The 26575-nt window shown below is 49.5% G+C and overlaps 1 protein-coding gene across 7 annotated transcripts in view; it reads left to right on the plus strand.

The window, feature by feature from the left end:
* The window catches only part of IQSEC1 (IQ motif and Sec7 domain ArfGEF 1), a 216068-nt gene extending 194219 nt beyond the window's left edge, over positions 1-21849 (plus strand). For 5 of the 7 annotated variants that reach the window (XM_004368377.2, XM_023742700.1, XM_023742902.1 and 2 more), the window contains exons 7-14: positions 2350-2489; positions 3031-3060; positions 4839-4964; positions 6572-6671; positions 9197-9358; positions 10280-10456; positions 16143-16192; positions 17494-18402. In XM_004368377.2, coding sequence (XP_004368434.1) covers positions 2350-2489; positions 3031-3060; positions 4839-4964; positions 6572-6671; positions 9197-9358; positions 10280-10456; positions 16143-16192; positions 17494-18033 — 1325 coding nt within the window. In that variant the 3' untranslated portion in view covers positions 18034-18402. Of the gene's footprint in view, positions 1-2349; positions 2490-3030; positions 3061-4838; positions 4965-6571; positions 6672-9196; positions 9359-10279; positions 10457-16142; positions 16193-17493; positions 18422-19605 lie in introns of those variants that run through there. The other 2 variants (XM_023742823.1, XM_023742867.1) reach the window with 2 other exon arrangements.
* Positions 21850-26575: the final 4726 nt, after the last annotated feature.

The raw sequence follows: 26575 nt of genomic DNA on the forward strand, positions 1-26575 counted from the left end.
GTTGTGGGGTTGTTAACCAATGTCATAAAACAACGTGTACTACTGTTTCATGAGAAACTATTTGTTCTGTAAGCCTTCACCTGAAGTACAATAAAATATTAAAAAAGAAAAAAAGGTATTTGCAGTGAAGAAGTCATTGGTCTTGCAAAATTCTATCATGCAATCTCCAGCATCGTTCTCTATCACCAAGGCCATATTTTCCAACTACCAAGCCTTCTTCTTTGTTTCTAACTTTTGCATTCCAATCACCAGTAATTATCAATGCATCCTGATTGCATGTTCAATCAATTTCAGACTGCAGAAGTTGGTAAAAATCTTCAGTTTCTTTATCTTTGGCATTAGTGATTGGTGTATAAATTAGAATAATAGTTGTATTAACTGGTCTTCCTTGTACACATATGGATATTATCCTATCACTGACAACATTGTACTTCAGGATAGATCTTGAAATGTTCTTTTTGACAATGAATGTGATGCCATGCCCCTTCAATTTGTCATTCCCGGCATAGTAGACCATGTGATTGTCTGATTCAAAATGGCCAGTACCAGTCCGTTTCAGCTCACTAATGCCTAGGATATTGATGTTTGTGCTTTCCCTTTCATTTTTGATGATTTCCAATTTTCCTAGATTGATATTTTGTACATTCTATGTTCTGATTATTAATGGATGTTTACAGCTGTTCCTTCTCATTTTGAGTTGTGCCACATCAGCAAATGAAGGTCCTGAAAGCCTGACTCCATCCTCGTCATTAAGGTCAACTCTACTTGGAGGAGGCAGCTCTTCCCCAGTCATATTTTAAGTGCCCTGCGACCTGAGGGGCTCATCTTCCGGCACTATATCAGACAGTGTTCCGCTGCTATTCATAAGGTTTCACTGGCTAATTCTTTCAGAAGTAGACTACCAGGTCCTTCTTCCTAGTCTGTCTTAGTCTGGAGGCTCAGCTTAAACCTGTCCACAATGAGTGACCCTGCTGGTGTTTAAAATACTGGTGGCATAGTGTCCAGCATCACAACAACATGCAGGCCCCTACGGTGTGACAAACTGACAGACATGTGGAGGGTTTTATTGTGGCAGAATATATATAACAAAACATTTTACACCTTGCCCTTTTCATTTAACAAATCTAACAGAAATTTTCTGCATCAGTTCACTGTGGCCTCCCTCATTCTTTTTGTCAGATCCATAGTGTGCCGTTGTACTGATGTATGATGACTTCTAACCAGTCCCATGTTAATGGGTAAACAGGTTGCTTCTAGTCTTTTGCTATTTGGAAACTGTGCTTCAATAACTAACCTGGGACATGTATCATTTCCCATGGGATAAATTCCCCAAAGGCAATCATTGGATCAGAGGGTGTTTGAGTTTATAATTTTGACAGGCATTGCCAAATTGCCCACAGAGGGGTTGACACTTTCCGTGCCCTGCAGTGGTATGTGGGAGGGCCCATTTCTCCACAGCCTTGCCAACAGAGCCTGTCACCAGACCTGTGGCCTCCTGCCAGTCAGACAGGGGAGCAGCAGATCTCACCAGGATGAGAGTTTGCGTTTCTCTCATGAGTAGGGTCGAATTGCTGTTCTCACAGCAGCTGTTCGCTGTGGTATATAAGAAAGAGTACGAGCTTGGAGTTAGAGCCAACTGGGTTCCAGTCCCAGCCCCTGTTTCTGCCTGTGTGATGTGGGCCAACAGCAGCAGCTACTACAGTGTTGATAGCACCAGCTCATGTTTCTTGCACTGTCACTTGTTGCCAGGCGCTGTGCTAAGCACACTGCGTGCTTCTCCTGTTTCCTCACAACAGCCCTGTCAGGTCCTCGGTGCTCTTGGTGACCGTTTTACAGACAAGGACACCAAGCTGAGAGGCTCAGTAACCTGCCCATGGTCACGCAGCTAGTGAGGGACAAAACGAGGATTTGGTTCTAAGTCTGTCAGAGCCTGAATTCGCAGGCCCTGTTGCTTCACGGCCTCCCTCACCCCACACCTCCCCCGAGCCTTAGTTTTCCCGTCTGCGGAAGGCAGACAATCATGCCCACCTCACAGGGCTGTGGTCAGGATCGAACAAGGCAAGATTTACAAAGCTCTCTGAACACGGCTTAGAAGGGGCACAGCCTCCCACGCTGGTCCGGGTGGAGGCTGGATGTGCCGGCCTTGCTTCTGGTGGAGGGATTCTGAGGAGGTTTGTAACTGACTGACTGTAATGTGGTACTTGTGTGTCTGGAAGGTCTTTGGTTCTGCTGGGGATGGTGAAAGGGATCCTTGTTCTGATATGGTTTAGAAATTTGTAAGTCAGAGGGTGAGGGTGGAGCGAGGCTGAGCAGGCCCCAACCTGACCCCTGGCCGCGGTCCCCTCCTAGGTGTGGATGATGGTGAGGACATTCCCCGGGAGATGCTCATTGGGATCTACGAGCGGATCCGCAAGCGGGAGCTGAAGACCAACGAGGACCATGTGTCTCAGGTGCAGAAGGTGGAGAAGCTCATTGTGGGGAAGAAGCCGGTACGTGCTGGGTCCTGGCATCACCAGAGGGGCCTCTGTGGGGAGGCACATGCCTGCCCCCTGCAACCCGGTATGACCCTGGCTGCAGCAACCCTGACGCCACTCTAAATTCCCCACCTGACCTCAGGAGCCTTGCCTCTCCCAGTCAGGGTTTGTGCATTATTTCGGGGTTTTTTGTTTTTCCTTCAGTGGCTCCTAATATTGGGGAGTAATTGACATTTACTCCGGGTTGTATCTAAAAAGAATTGGAGGATCTTAGGACAGGTGGTGGCCAGGCTATATGGCATTTCTGCTCTCTGCCCCACCTATGCTGACAGGCTTGCTTGGTGACCTCAGGAGTCCCTTCAGAGCTCTGCCAGCCAGCCTCCCACTTGGTCACGCACCCTGTGGCGTGGCTGGATGGAGCCAATGGGAAGGTGGCGCGGGGATGGGGACTGCTGCTTTTTAACTGAACATCATCACCCCTTAGCTCCTCAGGGCCCAAGTGTATCCTCTGGAATGCTAATATCTCCTTTTATTAATCTCCCATTTTCCCACATAGATTGGATCCCTGCACCACGGGCTTGGCTGCGTGAGTATTTTTCTGCGCTTATGGCTGATGTACTGCCCTGAGGGGACCACGGGCTCCCGTCTCCAAAGTTCTGGCTGCTTGAGTTAATTTCCAAAGCGATAAGAAATTTGATTTTCATAATTACTCTAGCCTCAAGTCCCTGCAGGCCCAGCAACGGCGTGGGCAGAGCCGTGCGTTCTGGCAGAAAGCTTCCCGGGACCTGATAAAAGTCCTTCCCTGTGCCTGGGCCCCGAGACCCTGCACTGAGGCAGACGGTCTCAGTGTGGCCCTTGAGGTCCTCTTCAACCTCAGCTTAGACTCCTTCCCCATTCGCTGGTGGATGGTTGCACTTCCGCCACTCTCTCAGCCTCTCCGTCTCATCCCCCCAAGACCTGTTGCATCGCCACTGCCCCTGCAGCATCTTCCTGCTTGCCCTGGAGCACATGCTCCTGCAGTCTGGCAATCCCCAGCGCAGCACCTGTTGTCTGTCATTATCCCTCACTGACAGCCCCCACCCCCCACCAAAAGTCAGCTTTCATCCTCCCCTTTACCAGCTTCCCAAGATCCTTAAAGCCCCCATGCCTTGGCCCTTGGCCACCTCTGCAGCCCCCTGTCCCATCATCCTCTCTCCTTCATCCTTTTGCTCCCACAATACCAAACAGTGATGCTCCCTGCACATGCCAAACTGTTTGCCACAGTTCTCCCACCCCTGACTCATCTCCCTGATGTGCTTAGTCCGGGGCAACCCCACCAGTCTTGGGTAGAGTTAGCCCTGCCTCCCTCCCTCCACGGCTGCCATGCATTTCTCCCATTGTAGCCAGTCTGTTTATGAGACCGGAGCTCCCAGCAGCCAGGCCTGGGCCACTGAGACACCAGCTGATTGAGTTGGGCCTGAGGGCAGCTTTGGTCATGGCGAAGTGAAAGGTGGATGGTTGCCCTGAACCCATAGTGGGTGTGTTTGTGGTCAGGTATATAGAACAGAGGACAAAGCAAGGACAGGCATCATGGAAATTGGGTGGTTGTAGGGTTAGAGCAGCTAGGTCCTACAAAGCATCACAGGCCTGGCTTAGGATGTGGATGGGTCTTTCAGATGTCAGAACCGTTGTTGTCTTTTAGGAGGAGGCTTGGCAAAGGAGAAATCATGGTGCCTGGGACCAAGTCCTGGCTCTGTGACTGAGGGCAAGTTGCTTCACCTCTCTGTGCCTTACTTTCCTCATCTAGGGTAGACTCTCTAGAAGATTTTTTTTCCAGGCACTAAACAGGCTAATGTTTGCGGCTGGCACATTATAAGGGCTCAGAAAACATGAATTCCTCTCTGGGTTGGGAGTTCCAGGTGAGAGGGAGGCTATTAGAAGCCTGTTACCTGCCTGAAAGAAGCGAAAGGCGGTGTCACCAGCAGCAGTGGCACTGCAGGCCTCTAGGAGAGCCCAGAGAGGGAATCTTACATAGTAGCTCCTGAGTATACAAAAAAACAAAAACCCATTGCCATCGAGTTGATTCCAACTCATAGCAACCATATAGGACAGAGTAGAACTGCCCCATGGGATTTCCAAGGAGCGGCTGGTGGATTCGAACTGCTGACCTTTTTGTGGTTAGCAGTGGAGAAAATTGCTATGATCCAAAAACTACGTTCTTCTTTGCATGCTGTGCTAGAAGAGGCGTTTTCAAATGAGAGGCACCAGCCTGGGTTTCTGGCATGCAAGGCTTAGACGCCTTTGCTGTGGCCTCATGGAGGGTGTGCCCAGGCCCCAGAGGAGGGGGCTGGGCAGCTAATGGCAGGACTTTCTCTCCTTGCACAGGTGCTCTCTCTGCCCCATCGTAGGCTGGTCTGCTACTGCCGGCTCTTCGAGGTTCCAGACCCAAATAAACCCCAGAAACTCGGACTGCACCAGAGAGAAATCTTCCTGTTTAACGATCTCCTCGTGGTACGTGGTTCTTCCCCAGGGTGTTGTGGGCAGATAGTGTTTTTGTCAGGAGGCTGTGGCTTTGTGTCTGCACTGGGGAGATGCATACATGGGGTGGAGATCGGAGGGTGTATTAGCCCAGAATCTTTTGGTTACGAGGGACAGAAATCAAACTCACACTGATGCAGATGAAAACGGGACTTCATCGACTCATGGAAGAGACCTGAGGGGATTTCTGGCTTCAGCCCCAGCTGCTCCCAGAGACTCACACAATGTCAGCAGGGCTCCTTCTTATCATCTCCATCTCTCAGCTGTGCCCGCTCTTCTGTCCACAGGCTCCCTACTCAGGCAGGCTCCGTCCACAAAGGGACAGATACCCCAGCAGCTCCCAGCAACCAGCACAAAGAGGGAGCCTCTTCCTAAGAATTTGAACAAATGTCTCAGAACTAATCCTTCTCCTTCCTGTGCCCTCCCTAAACCAGTCACTGGGGCCAGGGAGGTACAGTGCTTTCTTATTGGCTAAGCCTGGGTCACAGCCCCACCCTCTGGAGCTAATGGACTGAAGGTGGGAGAAGGGCTTCCCAAAGGGAAGTGGAGCTTTTGCCAGGGAAAAGTGAGGCAGATGCTAGCCAGGTGGGATAAAGATGTCCACTACAGCCTGTCCTTCAGGTTTCTGTCCTTCCTGCAGGCCACTGGCTTTCCTGCAGAAGGCCCTGCCCCAGCCCCCACTGCTTGATTGGATCTGAGAACCAGGTGGTCCTCTTTGATTACTGAGATTAAAATTCAGACATATGGGTTCAAATCCTTTATTAAGAGTCCCTGACCTTGAGAAAGTCACTTCAAATCTCTGAGCCTCAGTTTCTTCCTCTGTAAAATTAAGCTCTCAGGGAATTACAGTGGTCAGATGAGGTCCTGGACATAAACCCTGCATGGTGCCTGGCACGAACTGGTCACTCAATAACTATAAGCCTCCCTTCCCTCCCAGCCCATGCTGGCCAGCCCACTGTGGCTGCCAGGATGGAAAGTTCCTCCCCATATCTGCAAACTGGCTTGCAGCAGAGGAACATGGTACAGGGCCTGGCAGACGTGGAGCTATTATGTTCTCTAGCATAGGAACCAGGATCATGGGCTGGGCATCGCCCAGATGCCACTTACATGCAGGGGTTGTTTCCACCAAAGGAGGTGATGCCATCCGCCTTCCTGAGCCTGTTGCCACTGAGCACTAACTGCCCACCCTGCCCACCAGGGTACAAATCCCAGGTGTGTGCACCTTGCATGACTGTGAGAAACCATCTCAGGGGGCCTTCTACAGCAGTGTGCCTGCCACCTCTTTGCTGGGCTGTGGGGCTTTGCTTCCAGCCAAGATGGCATTGGGGACTTGTAGGAACAGAAACCACTGTCCAAGTCACAGCGTGAACGGGCATGCCTTCCTCCCTGTGCCAGCTCTTCCCTGCCTCAGGGGCCTGCTGACCTCTGAACTACAGAGAGGGTTCTTACCCAGAAGACCATGGTCACTATCGAGGCCACTGAGAATCCCAAGCTCCCACATCTGTGATCAGGGCAGGCCGGGGGCTGCTCCAGGGCACTGCAGACGATGTGGCTCAGGCCTTGTCTCTGGCTGCCTACAGGTCACCAAGATCTTCCAGAAGAAGAAGAACTCAGTGACATACAGCTTCCGACAGTCCTTCTCCCTGTACGGCATGCAGGTCCTGCTTTTTGAGAACCAGTGTAAGTCTGCCCAGGGCCTGCCCAGCCTCTCCCTCCCCCACACACCCTGGTCTGGAAGTGTACATGTCACAAAGCATGGCCTGGAAGCCCCAGCATGAGATGGCTGGGAGCCATGCAGACTGGCACCACACAGTGTTACCCACATGGTGAGAAAGCTCTTCTCTTCCCAGTTCTTGTTCATCCTGACGACATCAAGGGAGAATCTGGTGCTGCTTCTCTGTTGCTTTTATTCCCTCTTTGCTAACAGAGAGCAGTGGCAGGCTAGGGGTCTCAATAAACAGTAGTGATTAGAAAGAATTTAATAACAATGCACAGTGCTTGTGTTTACTCTTAACATTACTTCTGCTTATTGCCAAGCGATTAGATTTTTTTATTTGCGGTAGAAATAAATTTATTTAAATACAATGTTGATAGAAAAACATTAAGTAAATAGTATGGGTGATATGCAAACGTAGCCCCCAAAAGTGGAGGTGATGCCAGAGTGGCTGTCGAGGTGAAGAGCTGAGCCCTAGACCAAGACAGCCTGGGTTCAAATCCCTCTCTGCCACTTAGCACTCTGGGGCTTGCTAGTTTAACCCCTCTGAGCCTCAGTTTCCTTTGACTATAAAGTGGGTAATAGTAGTACCTACCGCATAGGGTTGCCTTGAAGATTGAGTCCATACATGGAAAGCGCCTAGAATAGCACCTGGCATATAGTAAGCACTCAGTAAGTCTTTATTTTTATGTGTTATTTGGACCCCCTCAGCTGAGAGTGGGTCATGGGGCCTGGGGAAATCGGAGGGGAGCTGGTTCATATCCATGGCTCTTCCACCGACCTTTTCTTTTGACCTTGCTCCTTCTCGCTACCCTCCTCCCTCTCTTTTCCTCTCTCCTTTGTCCCTTCTCTGTCAGAGGTTCTTGAGCTTTAGGCCAAGCCAGCCCTCCTGGGACAGGGCCCTTGTGCCCTGCACATTCTGGAGTGGCCTGAGGGGAAGACTGCCCTGAAAGGACATCACAGTGTCCCATCCTCTCAGGACAAGTTGTCATGCTGCTGCTTGACTGGCCTTCCATCCCAATACACAGGGCCTGAGGGCATGGATTTGGGCTCTCAACCCCCTTCTCTGTCCAAAGCAGGACCAAGGGGCAGCCTAGCGGGGGGCATCCGTACCTACACATGCCCTTCTTCTCTCCTCTGCTCACGATGGGCCCAGAGTGCCTGAGGAGCATCCTGAGCCCTGATCTGGGCCATCTCCCCACTCCCTGCCCTGTCCACCCCAGGCCAGAAGGCATACCTTGCTTTGATTTTCCACACGCTGACATCCAGGGGCCTGGTACAAGGGATGGTTGGTGCTATCCCTGCATTGTCCTGATCAGCAGTTCCCCACTGTGCAATGATGGTGATGATCCCTGCCTCCCAGGTTGGGCCAAGAACCAGTGAGGTGGCAGCAGTGAAGCTCCTGCACGGGGCCAGGCACAGACTGACCCCCAGGGCAGAGGCTGCACCAGGCCATCTTTAGACAACCAGGGCATAAAAAAGTTATTGAGCCAACATTTAAATCAGTAGGCTTCACATCAAAATTTAGATTTTCTTTTTTTTTTTTTGTGGAGGAGGCTTCTCTTGAAAAATCAAAAGGTTCAGCATCACTGGGCCCACGTACTCACATGGTGATAATGGGCTGTGGAGCTCCGCTCCCCCCGCCCCCACCCCCGGCCCAGCATTCCCCAGGTGCTTCTAGCTCCACCTGGCCCGGTTCCCTCGTCTAGGATACCTGCCTGGGCCTACAGGCATTTGAATTGCCCACTTGACCTAGGTTTGAGCAAAGGTGGGATCGGTTTTGGAGCCAGGAACCTGCAAACATCCAGTTGCTGAAGGGCCTGCTCAGCCATGCATTGCCCACTGAGGAGAGAGGTGATGCCAGGAGATCAAAGCCCAGAAGACCCTGAGGGCTCAGAGCTGGCACCAGGCAGGTCTTGGCAGCAAGATGCTAGGTCTGGCATAGGATATGTTGGGTGTGAGGTGTCCACAGCACATCCCAAGGGAACTGTGGGTCTGAAGGCCTTTAAAAGAGAATGGAACTCAGTCTGGTGTCAGAATTCTCTGAGGTCACTGGATAAGGCTCTTCCCCCAGCACAGGACTCCTACCTCTGCCCGGTCTACCTCCTGCACTCAGCACTAGGCCACCATGACAAGCACCAGGCAGAGTCACCAAAGACCTTGAAATCAAGGGTCTGGGACTCCATGACCTTTGGGGAGTGGGGAGAAGAATGAGGGCCCTGGGTTTTCCCTCAGGATTGGCCATATCTGCCCCCTGACTTGTGTATGAAACAAAATGGACCAAAGTGGGGGACATGGAGATTGTTTCGTGGTCCCTCTAATCTACTGCTGTTGAAACCTTTCCTCCCTGGTTGGACGAGTCTGCAAAGAGCTTGGACTCTGAGCACTTCTCCTATGCAGATATTGAATTGAGATTTATCATTATTTTCTTGATCAGAAAGGAGAATACTCTAGACCCACAGGGCATTTTTTCTTTCCTTCTCCTTTGCAGACTACCCCAATGGCATCCGGCTTACGTCTGCTGTCCCTGGTGCAGACATCAAAGTGTTAATAAACTTCAACGCGCCCAATCCTCAAGACCGGAAGAAATTCACTGATGACCTGCGGGAATCCATTGCAGAAGTGCAGGAGATGGAGAAGCACAGAATAGAGAGTAAGTCTCAGGCCTCTTAGGGATGAAGAGCCAGAAGACATAGGGTTTTGCCTCCCTCTCTGGTGGTCGTGACAGCAGTCAGAGGCAAATGTGGCCATTGGCTCCCTGAGCCCCCTAGAGATGCTCCCAGGTCTTTTCTAGCTTTCCAAACAACCACATGACGGGGCAGCCCACGGGCTCCAGCCACAGAAAGGGGGGCATGGAGGGAGGAGGGGAGGGGAGAGGCCTCCTTGGGGTGGCCTGGACAGGTGGTGGCTGGTGGGAGCCAGGGCTTCTGAGGCCTAACTCAGTCCTGCCCATCAGAGGACGCCTCCAGCTCCCTGGTCACCCCGCGTGAAAAGAGCTTCCTAAGTTCTGGAGCTAAGTTCTTTGAAGTTTAGTGTGATTATTATTTACTCGTCTTCCTGCATCAGGCACTGATGGGGTCTCAGTCATGCATCCCCTGGGTCCCATGAATGAAGAGCTGGGAGGACAATTATAATCCCTGCCTCTCCTGGCTCCCCATCTCCCTGGAGGCACATGACTGTCCCACCTCCGGCCCCTCCCTCAGCAGCACAGCCTGGTTAGCCCTTGTCCATCTCCCATCTCCAAGATAGGGAGATCTTTGTCCACTTGTCGACTTCAACCCTCACAATTGGAAAGTGACTGCCTTTCCTGCACACTAGAAGGCAGTCTGACCCCTCCAGCATCCCTTCGTGGGATATACTTTCCCCTGCCTTGTGCCCAAGGCAGCCACACACCCTTTTTCCCAGGAACAACCCTCCCTCTTACTTTTTCCCCATTCCAGGTGGATGACAGTTCAGACAGTGCCAACCCTGAGCAGAGGGGCTGGGGTCCTCAGCATTTCCCTCCTACCTGACCCCCCAGGCTGCCCTCTTGGCCATACCCGCCCCTCACGGGGCCCCACTCTCTCTCTTTCAGCGGAGCTCGAGAAGCAGAAGGGCGTCGTGCGGCCCAGCATATCCCAGTGCTCCAGCCTCAAAAAGGAGTCAGGCAACGGGACACTGAGCCGGGCCTGCCTGGATGACAGCTATGCCAGCAGCGAGGGCCTCAAGCGCAGTGCCCTCAGCAGCTCCCTAAGGGACCTCTCAGAAGCGGGTAAGAGCTAGGCCTAGAACCACCTTCCTAGCCCAATGCATGCAGGACTCAGGCTGGTCCACAGTCAGGGCATGCATTGTGCGCTGGGAAGGGCCTGCGGTGGAGCCATCAGTGGCAGGCCTCAGACGGAGTACTGTAGGGTTTCCTGTGGCCCCCCAAGAGCCACAGCAGCACCTGACAATGCAGAAGGGGCATCCCAGATTGGCAGAGGAAAGCAGGGCCTAATTGTTGTTAAACAGAAAGGCAGTCTAGCCAAAACAACCTGGGGAGCTCCCCCCGTTTTCCTTCTCTTCTTCCGGGGTTTTTGTTTGTTTGTTTATTTATTAATTATTTTCTGAAATTGCTTCTAACACGGAGAGAGCAGGCCCCCCCCCCCCGGCGGATGTGTCCCATGTAGTTTGTGCTGCTGTGTCCCTGTGTTTTATGCTGATGAATGAAATTGAGTGAAGCCCCTCTAAACTGTGTCTGAAGACTCCCCTTTCCCACTGGTCTTGCTCTCCCCGTGGGGTGGCCTTCCCTGGGAACTGTTGCCCCCATCCAGTCCACAGGTAACTGCCTCCACGGCCAGTCTAGAATGTAAGGGGAAACTCTGGTGGAAATGTGGTTTTGTTGTTGTTCCTTTGTTTCTGTGTGTTTAATTTGCTGCCAGCCACTTACTTAACCCCAAAGGAAGCAGGTTTCCCAGGTTTGGGGGGTACCTTGAGCACCAGGGAGCAGGGAGCTTCTGCCAGCTGCCTTTGCCCGCCTCTTCCTCTCTGTTAGGGCAGGTGCAGGGAGGCGGTGCAAGAACGCCCAGGTGGTTCTGCTCCAGATTTCTCTCCCGCAGGCGCTGTCCTAGTGGCCGTGGGTGAGGGGTGTGGACCAGCAGTTCCTCAGCCCCACTAGTCGCAGCCAGCTGGTCAGCTTCTCCTGGAGGAGGGTCCAGGGGGCTGCAATGGCGCGGCGAGCTTTGGAGGGCACATTGCTGCTCAGCAGTGTAGGCTCCACCTGCCCCAATGCCCCAGCCCAGGAGCCTGACGTAAGCCCTTGTTTGTTGGTGAAGCCTTCTCAGGCCAGAGACTAGCCTCCTCCATCACAGGAACCCAGTGACCCCTCGCCTCCAGGAGGCCTGCCCACCCCACCCCAGCCCCACCTCTTGGCCCACCCTAAGACAGCCTGCTCCTGCTAAAATCGCTTACCTGCCCCCACCCACACACAGCACTGCCTCACTTCTGCTTATTCATTTCCCAGAATCTTTTTTCTTTCTTGAGTTGAATTTTTTTGCTTTGCTTTTGTTTTGTCATTTTTTTCCCCATAGTGAAAATCAGAAATCCATTGCCAGCATGAGGGTTTAACCCAGGATTTCTCAGCCTCAGCGCTGCTGACATTGAGAGCCAGATCATTTCTCTGTTGTGGGGCTGTCCTGTGCATTCATTGCAGGATGTCTAGCAGCATCCCTGGCGTCTACCCACTGGATGCAGTAGCATACCCTTGTCGTGACAATCAGTAATACTTCCTGACATTGTCCGGTGTCCTCTGGGGGCAAGATGGCCCCTAATTGAGAACTACCGGTCTGATCAGTGCCTTGTTAAACCTGCTAAGCTTAACTGGACTGCTTGGAGCCTCTGCAGGCTGCAGGCCCATGGCCTCAGTTTGAGTTTGTGCAGTGTGGTAGTCTTGTCCTCACTGTTCCCCGAGAGTCCCTGGAGTGCCTGGGAGCCCTGTTCAGTCCCTTTCAAGAGGCAGGGGCCACGCGGGAACTGAGGCCTTCAGAGCGAGCCACACCCACTCCAGGTCCCAGCCAATCGTATCTGGAGCTGCCTCCTCCCAGGACCTCTGCTGTCCCCCCTCTGCCAGAGCTTAGGGATCCGCAGAGCCTGCATAGCCAGGCCCGTCCATCGGAGGGATGGAGTTCCAAGGGCTGACTACTTTCTGTTTATTGTTATTATTTGAGGATTCTGGGTTTGAGGTTGAATCCTCTCTGATCCCTAAGCTGCAATGAATAGATCCCAGAGAGCCTCTGCAGCCAGGAAGCTTGGAGGGTGAGGTGTGGTGGGTGTTTGGGTCCAGGCAGCTGTCCAGGCCCTGGACTTGGGAGAGGCTGCCTCTGATCTCTCCAGAGGGAGATGGGTGAAGGTCAGGAGGCTTTCCAGAAAGATGTTGGGTTTGCAGCTGGAGATGCGGAATTCCGTACTCTGGATGAGGTTAGGGGCCATTAGCTCTCCTGAGGCTGTGGTCACTCCTGCCTCACCCCACCATGGCTCTCACAGGACTCAGCATGAGAACCTGACACCACGATCAGCTTATCAGGAAGAGGAAAGGCCAGGGGCAGCCTCTCCCCTCAGAGCAGGGGGCTGTTGGAGCACTGCCCCCAGACCTGGGACCCATATGTCCCTCCAGGAGATGACCTACCACGGATATCTCCTCAGCCCGGCATGAACCTTGGGAACTGATACAGCTGTCATGGTTTGAGCCCAGGAGTAAGCCCATCAGCAAACGTCTCTGGGAAGCCACTGACATTCCAAGAGGTAGAGGAAAGGACCCAGACTCTGGTCCCAGCTCCACACGTGTGAGCCAGAACACCTTCCTGATGTCTCTAGGCCATGGTTTCCTTCAGCCTGGGCTGCCCATCCTATTGGTGGCACCAGTCTCCTGCCAACCCACACTTTTGCCTCCAAGATCAAGGACCCAGCAAGGACTACAGAAACAGCTATGGACAGACCTTGGCTCCTGCCCTCCAGATCAGTCAAGTCAAGGTGCACATCAGCTAGAGGCCCCCAGCAGGCCCTCTGCACTTCCCCAGCTGAGCTGGCTATCACCTAGTTCCCACAGAGAGATTGTCTTCTGGGGCCACGGGCACTGCGTGCACCAAGTGACCACTGCACTGGGTGCCTCTGGCAGCACGGAACTGAAGACTGCTGTGTTCTGCAGCCAGGCTGCCCCATCTGGTAGAGTTGGTGGCTCTTGGAGGCTGCCAGGCAGTGACAGGCGCTGGTGGCAGGTCGATAAAGCAGTGCCTGCTGCCACACAATGGGTGCTCTGCAAGTGAAATGGCCCCGTGGTCGTCTGTCTGGAGGCAGAGCTGGGCAGAAGGAGAGGCTGTGCTCAGGATGGCCGTGAATAGCATGTCTTGGAAGAGAACTGTAAATGTACCTCCTCTCGCCCTGGCCACATTACTCCCCACCAAACAGAGTCCGAGTCGAGGCGTGGTTCAGCACTCTGATTCTGGAGTCAGCCTGGACAATTTCATCTCCCAGCGCTGCACTCATTAGCTGCCAGACCCTGGCCAAGCTACAGCTCTGGACCTCAGTTTCCTCATCTGTAAAGTGGGGACAATCACAGTTCTCCACTCACAGGATTGCTGTGAGAAATAGTCGATGCACGTGGCACACTTAGAGCAGTGCCTGGCACAAGGTGAGCTCAGTGTGTGTGATTGTCACTCTGGTGGTTATTGAGCACATGCACCTCCACGGCCCCAGCACTCCTGAGGGCCACAGAGGGAGAGCCCTCAGCAGAGAGCCTGCCACGTCCTGTCCTGGCTCTGAGGAAGAAAGGGAAGGCTGTGAGTGGCAGCCTGACAAAGCAACTGTGCTGGGAGCTCCTTCCAGACGAATGGTTCCTGATGCTGCTGCTGCCCGCAGCTCACGGGGCCTGGTCTGGCTCTAGGAGGGTGCTGATTAAGGTGGAGCTCACCAGAGGCTAGTGCAGGACACAGTGATGGGGAGGATGCCTAAGAAGAGAATGGTGTTGGGTGCCAGGCGAGGACCCTGGTGTGTGCACATGGTGGGGTAGGCCTCCATATGGCTGCCTCACCTCATCAGAGCATGTGTTTGAGCAGGTGCAGTAGACAGTGTTGTGTGCGTGCGTGTGTCTGCATATATGTGCACACACATGGACCCAGGTTGTAGTAGGCAGGCATGTTTGTGAGTGTGCCTGTGAGTACATGGAACTCAGGGACTTGAGTGCAGAGAGAGCTCCTATAGGATTGCCCCACATCCCATGCTGATCTGAGAAGTGGAAAAGATGAATTTTAAGAAGCTCAATCGCTCCAAGACATCCAAGTTAAAGTTCTCCTACATCTTGGCCTCAATGGGCAGAAGCGGGAGGAGGAAGGCACCATGGTGAGGCCCGAAGGACCAAGAGACATACTCTTTCCACCCAGCGCTTGGCTGGTGGCCCTGATCTAGCTCTGGCGAGCAGCAGCTTTCACCCTAGAAGCTGGGGGATGTGGACAACCAAGAGGCCCATAGCAGTGTCTTCCTTCTTCCAGGACCCTGGGCTGGCCCGAGCTTGGGTTCATCTTGGAAGGCAGTGTGGCCCAGTTTTCCTGCCTGAGAGGCGGGCAGGCAGCCCTGGGTTCAGCCCTGGCTGTTAGGCTTGCTCACTTTGGGAATGGGCTAGTTAGGTCACCTTTCATAGCCTCAGTCTTCTCTTTAACACAGACATAGTGATACTGTCTACAGCATCACTGTGGGCCTTAAATGAGAAGATTAATGTGTCTAGTACATGACTCATGGCTAATGTTGCATAGATGGAACCTTCCAGAAAGTCAGCTTGGGAAGGCCTGTCTCTACCCTCTCTTCCCTTCCTTACTCCCAGAGAGCTGTATAGAGACCATACCCCTAAGGCTGGATACCCATAGTGTGCCAGACTCGATGTCCTGCAGAAATCCATGGAGAAGTCCTCCAAAGAGATGTGGAGGCCACAGATGGCCCCTGGGCACCCAGAGCAAGAGGAAGACCTGACCATGCTTGGGTACAGCCACACATACTGAGTGCTGCTGTGTACCACATGCTGGGGACTGAGGAAGACGTCAGCAGTGTGACTCATGGTGTAGGAAGGGCTTTGCAGCATCCTGGGGAGTGGTGCCAACAGAAGAGAAGCAGGGCTTCAGGGCCCTGGCCTGGGAGGACATTCTCCATCAGCCCTGACACTGCACAAACCAAACACTCCAGCAGAGGCACCTGCTCGTCTGAGCGGTCTAAGAGAGAAAGAGAACACAAAGTTTAGTTTTGTCTTAACCATTAAAACCCCACCCTGCCAAAAAAGAAAAAAAAAAGACTATATATCTATATGTGTGTGTGTGTGTGTGTGTGTGTGTGTGTGTGTGTGTACACGTGAAATCCACTAAAAGGGTTGTTGCAGGATCATTTTTTGTTTCTTTTTAATTGTTGGAGAAGCTGCCTCACCCCACCCATCCCTATCAGCAGCAGCAACTGAGGCGAGCCTGGCACCAGCAGTAGAAGGTGAACAGACTTTCGTGTTTGGTGTCGGGCCCCAGCTGTTCACAAGCCTCAGCCCACCAGAAAACCCCCTCCCACAGACCTCTATGTCCAGGAGAGGGGGTTTAAAGCTGGGGCTGGTTTAAAATTTTGTTTTGGTTTTTTGTTTTTTGTTTTGTTTTGTTTTGTTTTGTTTTGTTTTGTTTTGCTTTTTAAAAGATCTGTTGTCTTTTTTTGAAACTCGTTACTGCACTGCTGTCAGCTTCCCCTCAACTGAGCCTCCTCCTCCAACCTACCCATTCCTGGCACCTGCAGGCAGGTAGGCCCCGGTACCTGAGCCTGCAGCCTAGTTGAGTCCCCACCGTGGCTCCCCAGTAGCAGTGCCAGGCTGTGTGGCAGCAGCAGCAGCAGCTCAGTGCCAGGGAGGCAGCGGCTCCCCAGTCTCGTGTCCGTGTCTAACCTCTGGTATTGCATGTTCTGGGCAGGGAAGCGAGGGCGTCGCAGCAGTGCGGGATCGCTAGAGAGCAATGTGGAAGTAAGTAGGAAGCACCTATGTCCAGCTTGGTGTCGTGTTGCCTCCCCAACCCTTGGTTTATATCTGTTGTGCTTTTTTTTTGTTTGTTTTTTGCTCCTCCTTCCCCCTACCACACACAGATGCATACGCAGACACACGCCCTCCCCGCCGCTGCCTGCCTCAGCCCTGTGCATGCTGGCTTTTCCTCTGTGCCTAGAAATACCCGTGCCTCTCACCAGCTGGTTTCGGATGGAATGGTGGGGGTGGTTCTGGTGGTTGTGTTTTAGTTTCCGCTTAACCCCATCCCCTGTGGTCCCTGAGCATGGTTAACCATCCTGGCTTTCCGGCACCCTCCCCCGGGTCCCCACCCAGGCCAGCACTGCTCCCATGTGGGCAGGCTTCGGTCACTGTGGCATCCCACTCACCTACCACTCTCGCTGTTGGGTGTTTTTGCTGAACTCTCGACCTCCATGCTCCGCCATCCCCATTGCTTCCTTTCTGGAGTTTCAGTTCTGTGTGTCTGCAGTCATGACACCATGGAATTGCTTAGCTAGCTCGTGGGAGGAGGAAAGCCTGGAGAGAAAGAAAAATTCAGTGTGGATTTCATGAGATTTCATTCATCCTCAAACCATCTCTGTATTACTGTTCACATCTTAACCTCATCTTGCAGATCTTTTTCTATTTCCTTCTTTTTCCTTGTTTGGTTTGCAGTAGATAGTTACAGTGAATGCCTAGGCAGTGCCCTCCACCCAGAGGACGAGGTTCCCTGGTCCCACCTGTCCCCATCACCACCTTCCCAGAAGCCTTGGAACCCAGACAGGCTGCACAGGTGCCTCTGGGCCAGTTAAGAGGACCCAGGAGAGGTCAGGGTGCAGTTTCAGCAGGCTCTGGGTTCCTTTTCCATGCACCCCAGCCCTTCCCCACTTCACTCACCACAAGCAGCTCACAGACACCCCCAAATAGTACTCGGATCTGAAACCCCAGGCAGGCTTCTAGTTACAAAACACTTGTCGGAGAAAGAACAGAAGTCTGCTACTGATGAACAGAAAGAGGGGGTGCCCTCTCCCCTGCCCCTAACTTTTGTAACTGGAAGGCTGCTTCTCAAGGTCCCTCCAGCCCCCTCGCCCCCAGCTGTCCTGCCAGTTAGCATGAGAGCAGATGGGGCCTCAACCAGCTTCACCCAGCCCTGCCCTCTGTGGCCAGTGAGTTTAACTAAGGCTTAGCAGTCAGTGGGTGAACTTTTATATATTTTTTTAAAAAATCATTCTGACCGAAGTACTTTAAGATCTTTTAATTTTGATTTCTATGAATTTCCTTTTTAGGGGTCCATCATTAGCAGTCCTCACATGCGCCGGAGAGCTACATCAACACGAGAGTGTCCATCTCGCCCACACCAGACTATGCCTAATTCATCCTCCCTCCTGGGCTCCTTATTTGGTAGTAAGAGGGGGAAGCCCCCTTCCCAGGCCCACCTGCCTTCAGCCCCTCCCCAGCCACCCCTCCACCCACCGATCCTGCCCCACCCGCAGCACCCTTCGGCTGGCCATCACCAGGGTTCCGCAGAGGGCCAAACGCAGGCCCAGGTGCATGGGCACCACTCCCAGTACTGCCACATGCAGCAGAACCCACCCCCCTACCACCACCACCACCACTACCACCCCCCTCAACATATCCAGCATGCACACCAGTACCACCATGGCCCCCATGGGGGGCACCCACCATACGGGGCCCACTCTCATGGCCATCCACCGCTGCCCTCAGCCCAGGTGGGGCACGCTGCACACCACCACGGGCAGCCGCCCGCCCCACCGCCCCCCACCAGCAGCAAGGCCAAACCCAGCGGCATCAGCACAATTGTGTAGACAGCCTGGGCGGGGGGGTCCCAGACTCCCTGGAACAACTGCACACCACCCAGAGGCATACCCAGGAGGCAGCCAGCCTCAGACCAAACCCAGGGCACTTCTGTTTCCATCTCTCCCCTCTGCTCCCCAAAGCCTAGATGGAGCCCCATGAGCCTCAGGGCTAGTGTTTTAGGGAACAAAACTGACAATTTAGTGTTGCGCCCCTGGGCTCTGTTCACCTCAGCCCAGGGGATGGGCCTCAGCCACCATCAGCCTTGAAACGGTGCCGCCTGCCAAGTAGATGTTGAACTGCCTTCCACCCCCACTTCAGCCCTCAGCTCTCTGCTCCCTAATTTTACACGCATATGAAAACCCAACCTAGAAAAAGAAGAAGTGAGATACAAAAAAAAAAAAAAAAAAAAAAGACAAAACAAAACAAACACCCAAAACTTGCTGCATTATTGCTCTTTTATTAACAATGGGCAAAAACTTAAGTAGACCTGATATGGTTGATGAAAGTACGTAAGTAAACTTTATATAATATAAATATATAAATATATAAATAAATATATATATATATACCGTATAGGTAGTATTTGTGTGTGAAAGGCAGACGTTTCAGTCCATAAAATTAGCAATATAGACTTTACAAGGAACTCCACTTACGTGATAGAAAGACAGTACCTTAGATGAGTGTGTGAGAGAGTAGACCAAAAACTTAAATGCTAGGAACAAATTCAGATACTTCCATATTTTCGTAAAAAGAAGAGAAGTCCCTCCAGGACTGACTCAAACCTTTCCACAATCATTACTAACTGTGCCAAGTAACATAGCATCTAACTGTTTAAAAATTCCAATATTGCTTTGTATAAATCCTTATTTTGTTAACAGAATACTATCATAAGTAATCAGTATTATAACTGCTCTGTTATTTCAGGTAAGCAAATAGATAAAATACAGTAAACTCTACAGTAGCACTTGGGACAACTAGTTAAGAACTGGTTGTCTTAGAATATTGGTTACACAGACTCTTAGACACTTTAATGGCTGCGATAACTGTGAACTTCCATGATCCATATTTCTTTTGTATGCATATGATTTAATACACACTCATTCAGAGTCCTCTGTGAGGGGCACCCATACACAGCAGAAGTATTCATCTCCAACATGAAAATGACCAACCCTCATCCCTGCCTCCCCAACACCATAACTTACTCATCTTGTTTCCAACCGCCACAGGCAGAAGCCCCTGGAGAGTGTTTCCGCTGGGAACCACTCTCAAACCTGAAGGCTGATTTTTGGCATTTAGCAGCCCAGGGCGGTGTGTGTGTTTTCCGTTTTGTTTCTGAGTGGTAGCAGAGATCATTGTAATTCCATGTAGCCATGTGCTAGCAGAACACCTGTGTCATCACTGTGGCCCATCTGACCCCGGCCGACGAGTGCCCAGCCCTCGCCAGGCGAAGCCCCGCTGCCTTCTCATGGTCCAGTTAGCTGCCAGGGCATCACATGACTCAGCTGTGCTCTTGTTGCTTCTGTGTTGTGGTGACACCTCCGACTTCTGTGCCTGAGTCACACATGGGCCATACTTTGTAGTTTCAGCCTTTCGAACCACTGCAGCCACCAGTGCTTTGCTCCTAAGCCGCAGGACCCGAGGACTGCCCAGTGGCCCCTGCCCAGGCGGAGAACCCTTTCAGAAAGGGCGAAGCTAAAACATGACTCTGCGGGCCGCGGGCACGTGGCCCTGCTTTCACTATACAACGCGGAGCGCGGTAGCTGGACTGCAGGAAGGGAGGGGAAGTCCACCTCTGGCTTTGGGTCACTCTGGCTGGGTGGTCGGGGGGTTTGCCAATGTCCCTGCCCTCCCACCTCCTTTGTCATATCATTGAGATCACCATACCAGCAAATCTGCGAACTGAGCACTTTGTTAATCTTCATGGAGAGCAAATACAGCAATCTAGAGTTTAGCCTTTTTTTTAAAAAAAGTGGCTTTAACCTGCCTACCTTTGTCTTCCCATCGGTGTAGTATTTCTTTCTTTGGCATCTGCTCTGAAAGAGAGAAATAAGAAGAATGTGTATTTCTCATTTGGTCCAGGCCTGGCTGGTGGGAGGCAACACGGTTTCATCAACTCCTAAATTCTTTGGTTTTCCTCAAAAGTCAGGCTCCTTGAGGCACTCTCTGTCTTGCAGTTTACAAGATGTTGTTTCTGACCAAGAAGAGTTGGATTGTACTGCATGTCATCAGCATCAGTTGTGTGAGGCTACACTCTATGTATTGTATATTTGCAAATATATCAGTGTTACTGTTGACAAATAGTTGAAGTAAAGTGATAACATATTAAATATGTCAGCTTTTCTTCACCGTCTGTACCAATGGTAAAGTCTAACTGTAAACTTTAGTTGTTCCAGAAAAGATATGGACTGTTTGGTACAAAATTGATCTTTCCGAAGGGGCATCACTAATGGAAGACAAACAGTAAACCCAGTGGAGGGGTCTCTCTCCATTGCTGTCCGGCGTGCTGCAGGGCCCATTAGGAATGCTCACCCTCCAAAGCTATCGGCAATGTGTCCTGAAGCTTTGTTGGGGGTGTAGGAGGGCTGATCTAGTGAAAAGGGCTAAACCAATTAAGTTTCTTCCCATGTTTCCAACTTTATACTGTGGATTGGGTCCAGGTCAATGAGATTTCATCATTATTTAATTTTATTTCCAAGCTTATTGTGAGAAGTGTTTCTGGAAGGTACATTGTTTGATTAAGGAGGGTGGAATCATGCTGCCCAAATCTTCTTTGGAAAGCAAAAGCTTCTAACAAACTGGCATCCCCCATATTGCTTTCATGGTGTTGTACCCTGCAGATCCCAAACAGTAACTTCCCCTATCGCTCACTCCCCTGGATAGGAAGATGAAGGAGGCTGAGGGCCATGGGGATGTTTGAGTCATCCTTTCTTACTGTCGGGAAATGTTTGGAACATTTTTCTCAAGTTGCACAAATTATTTCAGTTAGATAATGGTTTCTGACAGGAGCAGGAGATCCTTAGAGGAAGTAGCTGGTAACATCATGATCTTTTCTGGGACAACAATTAAATCATGTATTTGTATTTTTTTAAGCTTATGAATGAATTGTACAACAATGTAAAAATAAAGTTCATCCTAATATGATGTGTACATGTTGCTTAAAAATGTCTTCAGCCATCCAGTGTAGAGTGATTTTTCCCATCACACACTGCATGCAGCAGAAGCCTCTTGTTTTTCTTTAAAATGAGCTGAAAAGACAGTCAGCAGATATTTAACAATGACTCTAGGTGTCCATTCAGCATTCCCTGTAAGCTGTGTCTCTACAGGTAAGCATGCATCATACAGTTTTCGTTGTAAAATATCATCACCCTTCCTACCTGAAAAATGAGTAATTTTATAAGTATTTTAAATAATAACAACAATAATCAAGGAAACAGAGTGCAAAATTAGAGTGACTTAGGGGTGGTGAACACGAGACAAGCAGGAGGAATGGACACCTTTCTCAGCTTGTACATAGCATGCAAACTAGTGTAACTGCTCTGTCTGCAGTCACATTGAGGCAGCTTACTATATCTGTCTCCTCTCAGGAACAGTCATTCACCTTCAAGTTGTTTTAAACTATTAGAATCAGGTCTTGAATGCAGACTGTTCAAAGACTTCAAAAGACACCTTGCTCACAAGAAGCCCGGCACCCACTATGTAACTTTGGGGAGGAAAGGAGTGCTTTTGTTTTAATATGCATTCTGTTTGTGAGTAGTAACAGATTCTATTGATGTAAAAGCATAGCTGTGATCATGTGGAGAAATCAAATAAATCCTTTAAAACTCTCTGATTCTTATTTTTTCTGAAAAGCCCAGAAGTTCCCTATTGGCCAGACACAGAGAGATCTCCAGGTGACAAGTTTGTCCACTCCTTGCCAGACTGTGGGCACGAACTTTCATTGAAGAAATTGGACTGACTTTAATTTGAGGACGCTGATATAAGACAAGATAAAGGTACATATTATAACTTAGGAACTGAGAAGATTTCAAAGGTGTTTACAATTTCAACATATTTGGTACTTACATTGAGTTAGAAGAGGTGGATCCTATGAAGTGTTGAGGTAGGCTGGGGATAACTTATGGAAAAAAAATAAATAATGGCTCAACCTTAACCATCACACTTCTATTCACTTTCAGATGTTTAAAGAGGGATTATTATATGAGGTAAGATCTTCCAGTATTTCCATCTTGGTTAATATGCAAAAGCCAGGTAGGTGAATTCTGATTCTACTGGAAGGAAGATTCCTGTGAGAGTATGATTGGCTTGTATTATTTCTCCTTTCCCGGCCATATTCAGTCCCAGGAACACTGCCTAAAGTTTCAGTGCCTGTCATAAAATGAAGTAAAACTGGGAAATCAAATTTTCAGAAAATTTAGTTAATTTTAGTGCCTAAAATTTTCTGTGGACCACGCTTCAAGTGAAATCTGATTGAAAGATGTTCTCAAATTGGTCCCTTCTTCCCCTCCTTGTTCAGAAGCCACTGCTGGTGCATCCAAACTGAAACCAAGAAAGCAGCCAGCTCAGTACACAGGTATTTATTGTGCTTTGCACAATCTCTGTTTCTGTAGCTGGGTGGCCATCCCTCTTCCACGCCATCCAGGGACTCTTCAAGAAAGTGAGGCTGTTTTCTAAAATTCTCTGAAACACCTTGCTCTACTTCAGTGATTTTACAGCACATAGGACTGCAATCCATGAGCTGCTTGATGCGGGTGAGCTTCTAAGCCAGTGCTTCAATGTGATGGTTCTTTCGGTTTGTCTTAGTCTCTCCTACCAGATTGTGAGTTCTTTGGGGACAAGGGCTGTGTCTGATCCACCTTTCTGTGTCCAGTGACTGCGCTTGTCAGAATGCATCTGAAAATGAACTGATGGTTGGAAAGCAGTCACAGCAAAACCACTGGCTGATCTTAGAATGTGTAAATCATTATCATAAATATTTATGGAAACTTGTTTGCTCAGCCCTCTGCTAGCCTTGACATTTAGAAATCTATCTGGGGAGATACATGACACAGCCAAACCTCTAAGGAGTGTTTCATGCTCACTGACTCCATTTCCCCACTTGCTGCATATGACTTCCATGCCACTAAATTCACTGGACATTTTTAGTCCTCATTTTACTTGACCTCTTCAGCAGCTTTTGATCTTATTCATGCATTCCTTCCTGAAGCACTATTTTCTTAGCATCTTTGATTCCAAACTCTCTTCTTCCTCTCTGGAAACTCCTTTACAGTCTCCTTTATAGGTTAATACTCCTCTATGGAGCCATTAAGTGTTGGAATGTTTTTAAGGATCAAATCCAAGCTCTTTTCCCTTTCTACTTCTCTCCCTAGGCAGTTTCATACAAAGCCACAGTTTCAGTCTGCCTTCTTGTCTTAGGCTGGTTTCTCTAGACAGGCAAAACAGTGAAGCGTATATATATTATATATATATAGAGAGAGAGAGAGAGATTTGTCTCAAGGAAATGGCACGTGTGGTTGTAGAGACTGGCAAGTTCCAAGTCCGTGGGTGAAGCGTCAGGCTGGAGGCTTCTTCTGACTCACGTAGCTGCATGTGCTGACGAACCCAAGATCAGCAGGTCACATGGCAGGCTGCTGGCTCACAGGCTGTGGAGGCCAGAAAATCCCAAGATTGGCAGGCAGTATGGCAGGCCACTGGCTCAAGTCCCGAGAACTGGAGGTCAGATGATGATAAAGCAGATGCAGGTTCCAGAGTGAGCAAAAGCCAGGGAGCTTTGCCAGAATGTCCGTATATATTGGATGCAGGCCACACCCCCAAGGAAACTCCCCTTACAACTGATTGGCTGATCACATCAGATCACATTATGGAGGTGATTACATTATATCACAAAATGGAGGATAGCTACATCATTACATAATTGCCAAACTACATCATTACATAACTTCCAAACCACTGAGAATCATGGCCTAGCCAAGATGACACACAACCTTAACCATCATACTTCTATTCACTTGTATCTTCCAAATGTGAATCCCCTGCCCAGGCCTCTTTTCTGAGCATCCATGGCCTGTTGGATCTTTCAAAAGCACCTCAAACTTATTATCCCCATGACCACCAAAACCGGCTCCTCTACTGTGTTTCCTATTTTGGTAGATGGTGTCACCATTCCGTTGTATACGCCAGAACTTAGGAATTATTCTTGACATCTGTTCTCTTTTTGACTCTCCAAATCCATTTTGTCACCAAGCCCTCTTGATTTTTACCTCCTACGTATTCTTGAATCCATTTATCTTCACATCTCCCACCCTACTTCAGGCCATTATCTGACTCTCACCTGGACTAATGCTTCCCTAACTTGTCTCGCAGCCGCCACAGAGTCCCTCAGATACAGTCTCCCCATGGTATCGGAGTAATCTTTTCAAGGTACAATCTGCTTAAAGCCATGTCAGTGGCTTCCCATTGCTCTTATGATTAAAAAAAAAAAAAAAATCAAACCTTTAATATGGCCTTCATGAGGCCTGTATGGTTTGTCCCCTGCCTCAACCCTCACTTTTCCCTTGTATTCCAGCCACACTAGGCTTTCAGAACCTCAGACGAGCCAGGTTTCCTCCTGCCATAGGGACTGTGCAAGTGTTATCCCTCTCCCGCCCCAAATTTGGGATGTTTTCCTTGCATTTTTGTTTAGTTAGCTCCTGTTTCATCCACCAAACTTTAGCTCGGGTATTGCTTCCTCTGCAGTGCCTTCTCTGTAGTTATATATTCAATGGTGTGATTATTTTGTTAATGTTTATCCAACCCAGCAGACAGTAAGTGTCACAAGGGCAGGATAGTGTCTGTTTTTACACACTTTGTAATCTCAACATGTGGCAAAAAGTAGATAGCTAATAAATATTTGTTGAATGAATAAATGAATACTACAGGACCAGTGAATGAAATTTAGTGTTAAAATGCATGATGCAACGTAGTGATTCAAAATAAGACCAGAGACCTAGAAAGCAGCGTGGGCCAAAGTGATTGGGAAGAGATTGAGTTCCTCTGGTATTCCTTGTTAATTAAAATAATTTGGGCAATGATTGGAGGCTTTTAATCATTGTGTTTTAACTTTCTGCATGCTCATTTAGAAAATTTGGAAAGAAAAGACTCATAAACAGCGTAAGAAATCTCCCACAATCCCATCACCCAAAACCAGTTATGATTAAGTATTTGGCCTAATTCCTTTTCGTCTTCTCACCACATGTATTTCTCAGTTACCAAGTTGAGGTCCTCTGTGCACGCCCCAAAGGGTTTTGTAAGTGTTATTTAGTGCTCCTCATGAGAAAAGAGGTCACACATACATCAAGGAAATGCTAGATTAAACAAAGTTAAATAGGTTTCTTCACTGCAGAACTTCTTAGAGCCTTTAAAAAAGTTGATATGCATTGTGAATCTGTGGAAGATAGAGTGTGCCAAACATATTTAGTTGTGGAACTGTTTTCTTGCATTCTAGAGAATACATTTCAGTGAAAGCTTGTATATATAATTTTTATTCTCCCCCCCTTAATCTATTCTGGTTTTATAGAAAACTCAACAATTTTTAACATCTGCGTAATGACCCATCATTTGGCTGTCCTATAATGTACTTCCAAAAAATCAGCCATTGAAAACCTACTCTGACACACAAGGAGTTGCCATGAGTCGGAATCAACTCAATGGCAACTTGTTTGTTTTTATAATGTACTTAACCGTGCAGACAGTGTTATTTTGATGAACAAGGAAAAATGGATGGAAATAGTGTTTCTGAGGGAATATGGGAATTCTGATAATGATTTGAGAACTAGAGAAGATGAACATCGCTGATTCTAACTTAGTGCCGAGTTCCTAAAATGAATGTTGGCACCATTTTGGCAGTACTGGGTAGCCACGTGCCTCTCAGTTCAGTGTATTCAAGGAAGTACTCACTTCTCAGGGGAGCCCGTCTCTCTCTCAGCAGAGTGGGCCTGTAATAGTGTGTCAGCTGACTGATGGCAGGTATGTTGTAGACTATTTGTCTTCATTTCTAATATATAACTTCATGACTTTTAAGGCCCTTTTGGGAAGTCTTTCTTCCCTTTCTATTATTCCTAACCACACCACGCCCCCATGCCCGAAACGTGACCAGTGTTCGATATGAAAAAAAGTTCTACAATTATTTAAATCTGGAAGGTAGAAAATTAGTCTTCATCTTTCATGGACTTTATAGGGAAGAAAGCATTCTAAAATAAAAACATCAGAGGATAATAGAGGCCACCTAAATTGGAATCCCTTCCCATGTCCTTTGAGAATGATTCAGAAAAAGAATAAACAAAACCACCTATGGCTCGGGCTGAGGAACCTTGGTAGTGCAGTGGTTAAGCACTCGGCTGCTAATTGAAAGGTTGGCAGTTCGTATCCACCAGCTGCTCTGTGAGAGAAAGATGTGGCAATCTGCTCCCATAAAGATTATAGCCTTGGAAACCCTATGGGGCTGTTCTACTCTGTTCTATAGGGTTGCTATGAGTTGGAGTCAACTCAGTGGCACTGAGTTTTGGGTTTTGGATA

This window comes from Trichechus manatus, unplaced genomic scaffold (assembly GCF_000243295.1).
Source record: "Trichechus manatus latirostris isolate Lorelei unplaced genomic scaffold, TriManLat1.0 scaffold00001, whole genome shotgun sequence".
NCBI lineage: Eukaryota > Metazoa > Chordata > Mammalia > Sirenia > Trichechidae > Trichechus > Trichechus manatus.